The sequence below is a fragment of the Mytilus californianus genome, unplaced genomic scaffold (assembly GCF_021869535.1).
Source record: "Mytilus californianus isolate M0D057914Y unplaced genomic scaffold, xbMytCali1.0.p SCAF_10, whole genome shotgun sequence".
NCBI classification, from domain to species: Eukaryota; Metazoa; Mollusca; class Bivalvia; order Mytilida; family Mytilidae; genus Mytilus; species Mytilus californianus.
In genome coordinates this window covers 44,538,022-44,551,226 of record NW_026262582.1, presented here as the reverse complement: position 1 = coordinate 44,551,226, position 13,205 = coordinate 44,538,022, and the positions used below count along the sequence as shown (strand labels likewise).

The 13,205-nt window shown below is 31.8% G+C and overlaps 1 protein-coding gene across 1 annotated transcript; it reads left to right on the top strand.

The window, feature by feature from the left end:
- The first annotated feature begins 582 nt into the window (after nt 1-582).
- LOC127718212 (beta-1,4-galactosyltransferase 3-like) lies at nt 583-12,460 on the top strand. Its single transcript, XM_052224186.1, has 7 exons — nt 583-879; nt 4,106-4,338; nt 5,095-5,282; nt 6,113-6,235; nt 6,937-7,032; nt 10,548-10,736; nt 11,504-12,460. The coding sequence occupies exons 1-7, from the start codon at nt 690-692 to the stop codon at nt 11,526-11,528; spliced, it is 1,044 nt and encodes a 347-aa protein (XP_052080146.1). The 5' UTR covers nt 583-689; the 3' UTR covers nt 11,529-12,460.
- The last annotated feature ends 745 nt before the right edge of the window (nt 12,461-13,205 follow it).

Sequence of the window (13,205 nt, the reverse complement as noted above, 5' to 3'; positions counted from 1 at the left end):
CCAGTGCATTAGGATAGTGTTTTCCATGTCGAAGATTTTAGATAATGTTTGTCATTCATTGAAACAACATGTCAAAAGTACAGTTAGAAAAAAAAAGTTTAGTTTCTTCAGTTTATTCATCAGTAATGTCTTCATAAATAGTATTCTTCTTATCATGCTGATAGTTTGTATTAGTTATAATAATTGGGAAAATGTTTTATGTTGCTAATTGATGGTGAAATGTTTTGTCAGATGGAAATGTCTTAAAGGAGTCAGATGAAAAGTAATCCCTATAAAAATCAGCAATGTGAATAATTTTCTTTTTAACCTCACACTTGAAAATTTGTTAAATTGTTTGTTGGATCTAATATTTGACCCCAAAAAAGGGAGCTTAAAGTGATGGGATAAAATTGAGAATGGAAATGGGGAATGTGTCAAAGAGGCAACAACCCGACCAAAGAGCAGAAAACAGTTAGACTTGTATCAAAAATCAGCATATTAACTATAGTTTTATAAAGTAAACATGAACATGATGAAGTTGTAAATAGCTAGATTACATTCAAGTTAAGTTAATGGCTTTTTTTAATCTTTTTTTTCAGATCATGATACTTGTTACTGGTTTGAAATATCCTGAGAGCAGATGTCAATGGAATAATACAAGGGACACAAAAACAGCATTTTTCTTGCATCATTGAGAAGAAAGATACAAAATGTTCCTTACAACCTTGAAAAAATATGCTTTTTTCTCGGTATCAACTGTTTATTTTGCAATGTTGTTCTTCTCCTTGGTTAATTATCGAGACCATTGTATCTTTACACATCCAAAGACACTTTTAGACTTCAGTCATTTGTCTGCCTCTAATGTGCTGGATATATGCCAACCAAAATTAGAAAAACTAGGTAAGGATTTCTGTAAGAATTAATACAGTGCAAAATGGTGTTCCTGCAAATATTAGACAACAAAACTATATAGCTTTGTTTCCTGCTTCCCTACATACCCAAAATTTTCAAGCCCCACCCGAACACATTTTATGGAAATTTTTGGTTAAGTCTAGCAGTGTTCCCGCCTGCCCTAAATAGAGGGGCGGCCCGCCCTTGGTGCCCTTACCCCCGCCCTTTTGCTCTCCAAAGTAAAAGAATGCACTCCTCTGCCTTTTCAAAAAAATAAAATTTCCAAATTTCATACCTACCGGGGTTTCCGGTAAAATTGTTACCTGATTGTGTAGCAATAATTAACTGACAATGGGATTAAGTTAAATACCTAATGCTTTGGCAGTTTTATCACCTTAGTCGATGATTGTTTACTGCCAATTAGTGGATTTAAGATAATTGTCCAAATACTAGATATTTAATACAGAATGAAATGTCCAATTTATCCATTTGTAATGTTTATGTACAGCATGTACACCTGAAAAAAATTATTTCAGTAGGCATAACATAAAAAATAAAATCTTAAACAATTTCAAAGGCATACATAGTTTTGACTTAATTGGTAAAAAATTGTTTTGTTTCATAACCATGAGTATGAAATTAAAGAAGAATCAAAGAAATTTGTACTTTGAACATAACAAGATTCACTTCCTGTTTTACTTCTTGTATTTTATAATCCTCCTGGCATAGGAGTACTCAACAAATTTATTTTTAACAATGATGGAGAAAAAAGTAACTGTTTATACCTTCTGCAATATGTTATTGCATCAATATAATATGATCATCTACAGTCTCACCTGTTATATTTATAAAACTTTTTACTGAGTAGCACTTTGGTGTGCACTTAAAAATACTTTTTTGTAACAATTCAAATGATAATAAATAACTCTAAATAACACATATATACTATATGTTTGAACAAGTAATTTAAATGTAGATAATTTAATTACATTAATCATTCAATTTTGCATGTATAACTCCATCTTTCAAAACTACTTGTTTATTTTTATAGTCCATATAGACTGGTATAAGTTATAAAACATTGAAATTTCTGATGATTATTTTCCTTACCAAATGTACAAGTTTGTTTAGATTAACATCAAAATGATATGCTTTGCTTCATGGTATGATAATTTGATAAAAAAAATCTTACTGGAACCAACTTCAAGAACACATTAATTTCTGAATATGGTTTAACTACCACTAATGTTCTCCAGCTGGATGAGCCTAGCAATATTCAAGGTAATTTATACACTGTCCAACAGTGCCCTTAAAATCTGGGTTATAATGCTTAAGTGCCATTTCACACAACTAGCACCCTTTTGCCCTGAGATTCAAGCTGGAACACTGTCTAGAATATGTCCTTTTATATACATGCGCATGATGAAGTCTGTAAAAATATTTTCAAAACAAAAAATATTTTACTTTAAGTCTTAAAATTGAGAATGGAAATGGGGAATGTGTCAAAGAGACAACAACCTGACCAAAGAGCAGAAAACAGCCGAAGGCCACCAATGGGTCTTCAACACAGCGAGAAAATCCAGCACTCGGAGGCAGGCTTAAGCTGGCCCCTAAACAAAAATGTGTACTAGTTCAATGAAAATGGACGTCACACTAAACTCAAAAACATATAAATGAACTAAAATTAAAACACATACAAGACTTAAAAAGGCCAGAGGCTCCTGACTAGGGACAGGTGCAAAAATGCGGTGGGGTTAAACATGTTTTGTGAGATCTCAACCCTCCCCTATACCTCTAGCCAATGTAGAGTAAACAAATAAAACAGCAATATGCACAGTAAAACTCAATTTAAAAGAAGTCCGAGTCGGATGTCAGAATAAGTAGCCAAAAAAAAAAACTAAGCAAAATGACAATGATACATATATAAATTAACAAAGGACTACTAGCAGTTACTGACATGCCAGCTCCAGAGTCCAGACCTCAATTAAACTGATTGAAAGATTATGTCATCATCATATGAAAATCAAGCACAATCTCTCCCATTAGGGGTTAAGTATCATACCATCATAAAATACATGAGAAGAACATAACCCGTATCATGTCAACAACTGGTTTTAGAATAAATGTGTTTATTTCGGATGCAAAGACCCTATGAGTGAATCAATATTAATACCAAAATATGCCATCTTTAATGACCTGATAACAGTATTGTAACTATATCCCTTCTGAATAAGTCTGTTTAAAGGTTTGGTTAGCTTTTGAGGTGAATGTCGACATTTTTGTGCTTTGTATAGAATATTATCATAAAAGATTTGATGTGAAATACCTGAAAGTATAAGATGTCTGCATGTTGATTTATATTACGAATGATGTCCTTGTACCAATGATTAAATTTAGTAAATGTTTTGACTAGTTTGTGATATTGAAAACCGTGGTGTAATAATTTTCAGTAATATAGAGATTTCTTTTGTTAAAATCAAATATGTTGTTACATACACGAGCGAATCGAACAAGTTGAGATATTTTAACACCATAAGATGGTGACAAGGGAATGTCACCATCTAAAAATGATAATTAACAATAGGAAATGAAAAATCATCTCTTTTATCATAAATTTTGGTATTAAGCTTCCCGTTAAAGATATAGATATCAAGATCCAGGAAAGGACAGTGTTCATTGTTAGTATTAGCTTTATTTAAAATCAGAACAGCAGGATAAATCTCTCTAGTGTACATACTGAAGTCGTCATTATTGAGAGCCAATATATCATCCAAATATCTAAAAGTGTTATTAAATTTATGTATCAGAGGTTATTTCGATGGGTCTTTGCTGATTTGAGTCATAAATTGTAACTCATAACAATACAGAAACCGGTCCGCAATAAGTGGTGCACAGTTAGTCCCCATTGGAATTCCGATAACTTGACGATATACGGAATCTCCATAGCGAACAAAAATGTTATCTAGTAAAAATTCAAGGGCAGTTATTGTATCAAAGCAGGTCCAATTGACATAGTTAACAATCCTTAACCTATTTTTCTGCCATGAAAACTGATTTATCAAAATATTTTTGATTTGACAGATATGAGATCAAAGAAACAGAAAACTTTTATGAAAAAATTTTGATATCATGAGTTATAAAATTATATTATGAGGGAGTGAACTTATAGACCAACAGATTAATTTGGTTTAGCCTAATTTTAAACATTCTTTTGAACCCGGTTTATTTCTTTCAGATGTGACCAATATAGACATTGTAAATGCATTCCCTATACCAGAATTAGCAGAGAAGTATCCATTTGTCAAGAAGGGTGGACATTTTAGTCCTAAAGATTGTAAATCGTACCAAAAAGTAGCAATTGTTGTGCCTTATAGAGACAGATCACATCATCTAAAAATTTTATTGAACAGACTCCATCCTATGTTATTTAAGCAACAGATAGAGTACAGAATATTTATAATTGAACAGGTTTGAATTTACATATTTATAAAAGGGATAAAGAGGATATCTTTTTTTTAATCAAAGATACCAATTAAAAAAAAAACACCATAAGACTTGCATATAGAAATTAAATTAAAAGTCTAAAGCATTTTATTGCCTCTGTGGTTTCATAGTAAAGTGCATTCTCTGTTAACAGGAATTTTTGATTTATAGTCAATCCAATGACTTTTAAACTGATATTTACTGCTACATTTTTTGTAATCCAACAAATATGAATCATTTAGGAGTAATGGCAAATATTGGATAGTCCTAAAAAATGTGCATGGCTGGCTTCTAATACATTTATATTCAGATCAGTGTAATAATATACCCTGTTTAAACTAGACTGATACTCTTAGACATTTTCAAATATGATTTCTCAAGTCCAATAAATTAAAACACCATGGCCAAAAATGAAAATGATATCAAAGTTAACATTATATAATAAATGAAAGATTAAGCAACATGACCCCTATCAAAACCAGAGATGAACTCAGGTGCTCCATAAGAGTAAGCAGTTCCTGTTCCACACGTGGCACCATTCTGACATTCATTTTACTTGAGCAAGTAAAAATATTTTGAAAAGTAACTTTTGATATTTATCATTTACCATGGAAATATTTATGAATAAAACTGGCACAAAAAGGACATTATCTATCAGCCTAACATAACGTTATGGAAGATATAGTTTCTTTGCATTTAACAAAATTCTGGAATGATTGATAAATAAGTGTTTTTTTACAGGCAGGAAATGATCGTTTTAACAGAGGAAAATTAATGAATGTTGGATTTACAGAAGCATTGAAATATGAAAATTTTGATTGTTTTGTTTTCCATGATGCCGATCTACTTCCAGAAAATGATAAAAATCTGTACCTTTGTGATAATAATGTCAGACAACTGTCGTCTGCTATTGACGAAATGAGATATCAGTAAGTATAAGTCATATTATCCAATATGAATGTAATAATTTAGCTGTTTCTTTTATCAATTCATGCACAGGGAAAGTAAAGGAGTTTTAATTATATTGGACCCAAACATTTTTAAAAAAATTTGAAGAGAAGGAAATTTTTTCCTTATTTAGGTATAAGTTGTAAAGAATATTTAATCTCAAGTTTGATTTTACAATCTATTGTCAGGAAAATTAAAAAAAATTTGGTATACATGTACATTTGTATCACAATAAAAAGGATCCTGACTATTAATATTATTGTATTCTATACTTTAAAATGTATAGAGATTTTTTGGTACAGTGAGACAGATACACAACAATACAAAATAGACTTATCAATATTGGCATATGATATCAAAAGCATTCATATGAATACTGTTAAACAAAAATATGCATTGTAAATGTTGCAGTCATTCAATAAACATGATATATGAACTCTTATTCATGCATGGAAGATGATTACTGTAAATTCAGAAATAATTTTTAGCATTTATAATTGCAATTTTGACATGACCAACCAACATGCAAGACTAATTAATGCCTTTTTAGGTAAAGTTGCATACAGATATATGTATTAGATATCAGAATGGGAGTTCTGATTATTTGCCATACTTACCCTATAATAGCATTAATAAAAACCTTACAGTAATTTCTGAATTAACAGAACACAATATTTGTAAATTTTCAACATCTTTCAAGCAAAATTGGATTTACACAACTATATTGCTCCAAATGAAATGACCAATTTGGAAAAAATAGCTCTCCAATATACAAATTGCCTGAATTAGTCCTGTTTAATTACTTTTGTAGTGTTATGTATTACAACTATGCTGGAGGAGTTGTTGCCACAAAGAAGGAAACATTTGTCAGAATAAATGGTTTTGCTAACTCTTACTGGGGATGGGGGAATGAAGATGATGATTTCTCAGCAAGGTAAGAATGAACCGAGAGAGATTTGAATAGGTGTTGATTTTTCAAACCTCTGTATTTAGGGAGAAAATTTGTCAATAAAATCTCATTTACATTGTTTTTCCTATACTATTTGCCTTTTGCAGTTTTACTAATACTTTAGACACTTTATATATCGGTACACAAAAGGCGATTCAGTGAAAAATCACTCTGGTTTGGGTTGAGTACAGTACAAAATCCTCAATAAGAACAAATCAAACTTTCCAGTTCTGTCGTGCCATTATTTCCTCTTTGACATTACTTCGAATTTTAATTTTACTCACTTAGGATGACACTTTTTGTTACATATTAATCAGCTTCTGTATTAAGGAATGATTTAAAATTTTCTCTGAAATCTTTCAGAAAATATAGAAATTATTGGGTAATGTTTACATGATTTTTCTCAAATTATTCACAGTCAGAATAAATTATTTGCAAATTCAAATGCAAACTTAAGGATTTTAATTTCCTATTATTTTTAGATTTAAAGGAATCCAACATTGTGCAATTAAATGAAGAAACTAGATAAATGTTGATCACTAAATGTCAGAAAATAGCTTTGACTTTTATTTTATTGACACTGCTGACCTCCAGGGGTCACTGGGTCAGTGAAGTAGTATATTAGAAATCTTTAGTGGAAAAAAATCACACAACCTAATAAAAAAAATTTGTTTTTCACATTACAGATTACAGTCCTCAGGAATTTTATTGACAAGGCCACCTGAGTATATAGGGAGGTTTAAGATGGTCAGACATAAAAAAGAAACAAGATCAGAACATGGGTTTGTGTATTTGTGTTATTAGTTAATTCTGACTTTTGATATTTTAAGAATTTGCTCTCTTTTCCTGAACATGCATGAAATATTTGCCACTGGATGTTAAGCAAAACATCAATATGTCAATCAGAATCTGCTCAAAATCTTTTTTTAACTGTGGGTTCATTATTATAAGTGGTATCAGCGCTTCCATAAATTGTATTTATGACTTGTTGTGCAGAGTCCGAAATGGACATATAAAGGGGGTTTGCCATTTTAACATAATTCAGAAAAAATTGAAGTTTATGTGATCTTTTTGACCTGACCTTTTGCCTTAAACAGCCACACATTTCTAGTCAATAAAATCAGGCCATAATCTTGCCGGCGAAATGATGATTTAAGTCGCCAAAGAATTTTGAAAATCGCAAAATCTCGCCGGCCGACTGACTTCATAGCGAAGTCAAATGGCTATCAAAATCGGTAAAAGGGAGACAACTTGTGATTGACAAGTCTCACAGGTAAAAAAAATGGCGGCTGACAAGGAAAATCGAGATTTTCGAAACGACCCAGGACTAATACTGTCAAGGATCAAATTAAATAAATACAACAGCGACTTTGAACATCCTCGGATATAACTTTCAAAACTATTCAAACGGAAAACTGACCGTCTGTTTAAGTTATCATTTTACAATGATTTTCATCCAAGGATGTTGCGTAATCACTCAGCTGATTTGTTTTATTTTTATTACTTACATGAGTTGATCAATTTTACTATTCGGAAGGTAAAGGGTGGGAATTAATGGTAGATTTAGTATATTCATTGAATAAAAATTGAAATATAAAAGGTAGAAAGACAGCTGATGGATAATGTGATTGCAAACGTACGACACTCGACCAGATTGTGATCAGCAGTGGTTTTTTTCTCATGACCACTTCTTTGATATGGATGATTTTTTTAAAAAAATGATAGAAATTAGCTCTTTATCGGATAATTAATATGCGATTGAAATATATTTTCATTTATAGACTTACAATCTTTAACGATAATCTCAATTTACAACTAACAAAATGTCCTGGACATTCAATAATGTTTTGCAAAATAATGACAAGCGGTGATATAAATTAAATTCCCAGTCATGTGAAATTCATCAGGTAAACTGGGAGGCAGACTGGGAGTCATATTTTTCTGGAGTTTTAAAAATAAAATGAGGCAGATGCACATGAATTTAATGCATCATAATCTTGATAATATTACTAGGCTACTCCCTCATGTCCCAATCAACAAATTTTATTTTGAACACAATGGTATCAATAAATAAATAACAACTATATATTGTCTAAACCTTTTTATAAAGAACTTTCTATATATACATTGTGTACAATAACATATGAAAAAACTGCAAGTATATCTTTTATTGAATATAAAACAATTTCCTTAGTGATAAACATGAAAACATGATGCAACAGAAACGGTAATGGAATCTCACTTCTCCAAGAAATTGACCACTTCTCCCTACTCTCTCATGGACAGAGAAGTCACTTCTCCCTCTTCAAAATCCTAGATTAGGCCCTGAAAATGACTTATTTTCTTAATTTACTCTGTTCAACCGAAAATGAATCATTTATGTACTTTTTACTTCCAATTTTCTCATGACACCCTAATACCAACCATGAAAAAGTAAATATGTATGTCCCAAATATTTGACGGACAATGAAATTATTTCTGTATTGATAAAGGCAAACACCATTATAGAGACTGTCAGGTGCAGTGACCATCTTCAAAATTTATTAAACGCATATAGAACACAAGACAAATGTCCTCAATTGTATGCACCACAATTGACATCAGTTTCATTCAAATAACATACAATCTACAAAAAGAAGTGCATAATTAAAATATGAATACTACATATATAATGCACAAACTGTTATACTGAAGATTAATCTTTCTATACACAAATACGTTTTCCTTGTTAGATGGTCTCCGCCCTTGTCAATAAATTTTCTCTTGCATGCACCACTTTAAATACTAAGGGGACTTATACTTTATTGTTATTACAATTAGCCCACTTTATATACTTGAAAATTCACCTACCGTACATAAATATATATGATGAAAGTACGATCCAAACAAACCCTACTTTACCCTCTAATTACAATCAAGGTCAATGAGTTGTCTGACATATGTAATTTACCTGTTCAGGAGACAGGTAAACTATTTGGTACCGGATATTGATCAGTCTACAAAATGTATTTAAAGTTATTTTCTAAAATTTCATCAGTTTGCATCTAATTATTAAAATTAGCCAAAAAGATTTAGATTATCATATTTATACACAATGCTTATTACCACCAATCACAGAACATGTTCAAATTTTTGTGTCTTTCACTGTTCATGAGTTATGTCCCTTTATAAATTGAAAGTTAGTGAATTTGCCGTTTCCACATTATAACTATACTTTGCCCCTACCAAATGTTATGAACCTTATACAAAATGCTTATTACCACCAAACACAGATCAATTTTGAATTAGGGTGGTGTCACTTTCACCTTTCTTGAGTTACCCCATTACTGTTTGTTATTTAAGGAATGACTGTAATATTTTTTCTGACTATGAAGAAATAATATTAAAAATGTGGTGCACACTGAATAACCTGCGTAATGTGTTATTTAGAAGTGTGCACCACATTTTGAGGTTATTTTTCGAATAGACAGAAAAAATATTACAGTCATTCCTTATTATTTAATTCTAAATTCAATTTGTAAGGAGTAAATCATGAAAAAACGTTGATGACATCACGGACACGTGACAAAATTATGTCTATGAGCTGATAGACAAAAAACTTTCAGCCAATCAGAAGACGTGTTACATCCAAAATTAAATTATTGAACAATGAGAGCACTCAAACTCCTGATCACTCTCTTATGATAACAAACAGAAACAAATGTCATTAAGTTTAAAAGAAAACAAAACATTAATATGTTTGAATTAGTACATTGACTCTTGCATATTTAGAAGTGGGGGCATCTGTGTCCCAATGGCACATTCCTCTCTTATTTTCTCTTTAAGTTGGAGATGGTATAAGAACATTGAAAAGATATAAAGGAGAATTTTTTCGGTATCATATTTTATCAAGCTGAGGACAGAAGTCATGGATGAATGGATATTTTTAAATACAGAAGAGCAATCATTGGGTCAAATTCAGGAGTAGAACATGTTGATTTGATATGATATGCTGTTATACTTGAAGAACTCTTGTATTCCTAGCAAGCTTTTTAACATGCAATTCACCAGAGAGTTTTCACACAGATTCTTTGACATGTGGAGAGTGTGATTCTCACCATACAGTAAAAATCAGATTCCCATTTCCATTCAAACAGAATATGGCTGCAAGTTTATACATTCCACGCAGCCGAACGGACACCCCACTTTATCAATAGTTTAACTGCCAGCAAGGGGATGATCACATTTCTATATCCCAGTCAACCCTTGGGGTTCTCGCTCAAAGATATTAGCAGTAACCTGTTTTATGTATTTACAGTTATGAAGCATTCCTTGGCTGGAGAGGTAGATGGCATAAAGATGGGTTGAACTCACCAAAGACAATGAATTATTCTGTGATAAGTAAACATGATGAACTTCTCTACACAAATATAACTGTAGATCTAGGACCATCTAAAGGTCACATGGTTAATCCAGCTGAAGATACAACAAAAGAGTCTACACTCTGGTAAGATTTCATGAAGTGATGATGGTTGGTCTATTTGTGTCATATTACATGTATTAAGGATGTAGAATACAATAAATCAAATTCTGAAAAATGGCCTTCTTCTATGAAGGGTGAAAACCTTGGACTGCAACTAGAAAAAGAGGTTTTTTTGGAAAGGGACAATAAAGTGATAAATACTTAACCCACACCACAATTTGAAAAATATTACATACATATTAGGACAATCATATCCAAATGTCATATAAATTCATTAGATTTTTGTAACCTTTTAGCTAATAAGTAAACATTGCAAGAGTACATCTAATCCTACCCATATACCGTCTTTCCTAACCCCCTTTTGTGTGCTTGAGGGAAGGACAGCATTTTAAAGTCTTTGTTCTGATTTGACTGAATTGAGGTCATAACTTCCCACATTCAGTGCAAGCATGCTGCCTCAATAATTGAGGCAGTTTTGCTAGTGATTATTATACAATATAACAAATTGGATTAATAAATTATAGAAGTAGGCAGATTTGGTTAAATGTAATGTAAACATAACTTATGATCAATGAATTATTGTGACATATTTCTGTTAATTGAAAAAAATGCCACTTTTTGTCTCATCTAAAATTTCGAAAAATGCTTTGTGAAGCTATGGATTTATTTTGTATGTCTTAAGTTACCAAGATCAATGAGACAATCAAAATTCAAAGCAGTATTTAATTAAAAAATATCTTTTAAATTGATATATATGATTACAGTTTATCTCAATGAATTTTTATTTGCAGGTTTTTGAGATTTTATTTCCCATGAAGTAAACAAAGGCTGCAAAAAGAAAGGTATCTTGTGAAATACAAAGCAAATTATACAAAAATACAATGTAAAGTGCCATATTCATTGAGAGGCATTATTTTACATTTTACATCAGAAAGAAGTGAAAAAAGAATATGTGACGTTTTATACTTTTAAAGGAGTTGATGAAGGTCATACATTACAGTTCTTGTTGACTGTACATGTAGAATAGAGTATATACATTCAAGTTTTATATGTGAATAGTTTGTGCTATCAGATTTGTATTTGAAGTGGTAATATCTTAGCCAATGAACCTTGCAGGTCATACATTACAGTTTCTTGCTGACCATACACATAGAATAGAATATACACATTTAAGTTTTATATGTGAATAGTGGTGCTTTCAAGATCTGAATTTGAAGTGGTGATACCTAAGCCAACGAATCCTGAAGTTCATAAGTTACAGTTTCTTGTTGTCTGTACATGTAGAATAGAATATATACATTTAAGTTTTATATTTAAGTTTTATATGTGAATAGTGGTGCTTTCAGGATCTGCATTTGAAGTGGCATTACCTCAACCGATGAGGGTAGTACGTTGTGTACCATGGTTAAAAAATATACTTAGAAGTTTCTTCCGATAAAAATATCAGCTGTTGTCAATCTCATTAAAATACGGATGCTGTGTCCATGCTTTGCTTACAAAGATCTGACAGCGCTCAGTTCTGCTTTCTGTTATAAAGATTTCCAAATTCCCTGGTTTTGTTGTAAGGATACTCAATTTAGAATATTGTAAGCAGGTCTTTCATTGGCTGTTCACACCTTTAAACATGTGTAAGCAGGTCTTTCATTGGCTGATGTAATAATTACCAGAACAGAAAGTAGAATTTCCTATGATCCTTGTAAGCAAAAAGTTGACACAGAATCTGTATATTGACAGATGTTATGTATGCAGTTATTAAGTCTCCCAAACGAAGTTTGGGAAGACTTATTGTTTTTGCTCAGTTCTTATTATTATTATTATTCTTCTTCCTCTTCCTCTTCCGCCGCTTTTAAATTTGAACTTGTCCGCACCCGTTCTCCAAAACCGCTTGTCAGATTAACTTAGGATTTCACAATATGTTAGACTAACATGTCTAGTGGTGCAATCAGGGTTTTGTTTGTGCAATGGGGTTTACAAAGGGGTATTTTGAGGGGCAAAAAGAAAAGAGGGTTTTACTATAGAACCCTATGGGATTTTATTTTTTAAAATTTTCAAATGATTATAAATTGAAAACCGTTTGTCATAGACACAATCTTTTTAATTGAAAATGTTCTAAATGATAAAACCCATTAAATGAAATACAGGGTTAGTCCCCAGGGGTCACCCCCACCCCCTGCCATTTAAGAAAGTTCTAATACCTTGTAAGTGGTCAAGATCCCCACCCCTAAACCATATATATTCTGGTTTGTCATGCTAAGATGGTTTGAATGATATACAGGGTTAGTCCCCAGGGGTCATCCCGACCCCCTGCCATTTGAGAAAGTTATAATATCTTGTAATTGGTCGAAATCCCCACCCCTAAACCATATATATTCTGGTTTGTCATGATAAAGCACATGAAATGAAATACAGGGTTAGTCCCCAGGGGTCACCCCACCCCATGCCATTTAAAAAAGTTCTAATATCTTGTAAGTGGTCAAGATCCCCACCCCTAAA

Coding starts and splice junctions, on each gene's coding strand:
- LOC127718212 (XM_052224186.1), top strand. CDS start 690: ATGTTCCTTACAACCTTGAAAAAATATGCTTTTTTCTCGGTATCAACT. Junction 880..4,105: donor ACCAAAATTAGAAAAACTAG/GTAAGGATTTCT, acceptor TATTTCTTTCAG/ATGTGACCAATATAGACATT. Junction 4,339..5,094: donor GAATATTTATAATTGAACAG/GTTTGAATTTAC, acceptor GTTTTTTTACAG/GCAGGAAATGATCGTTTTAA.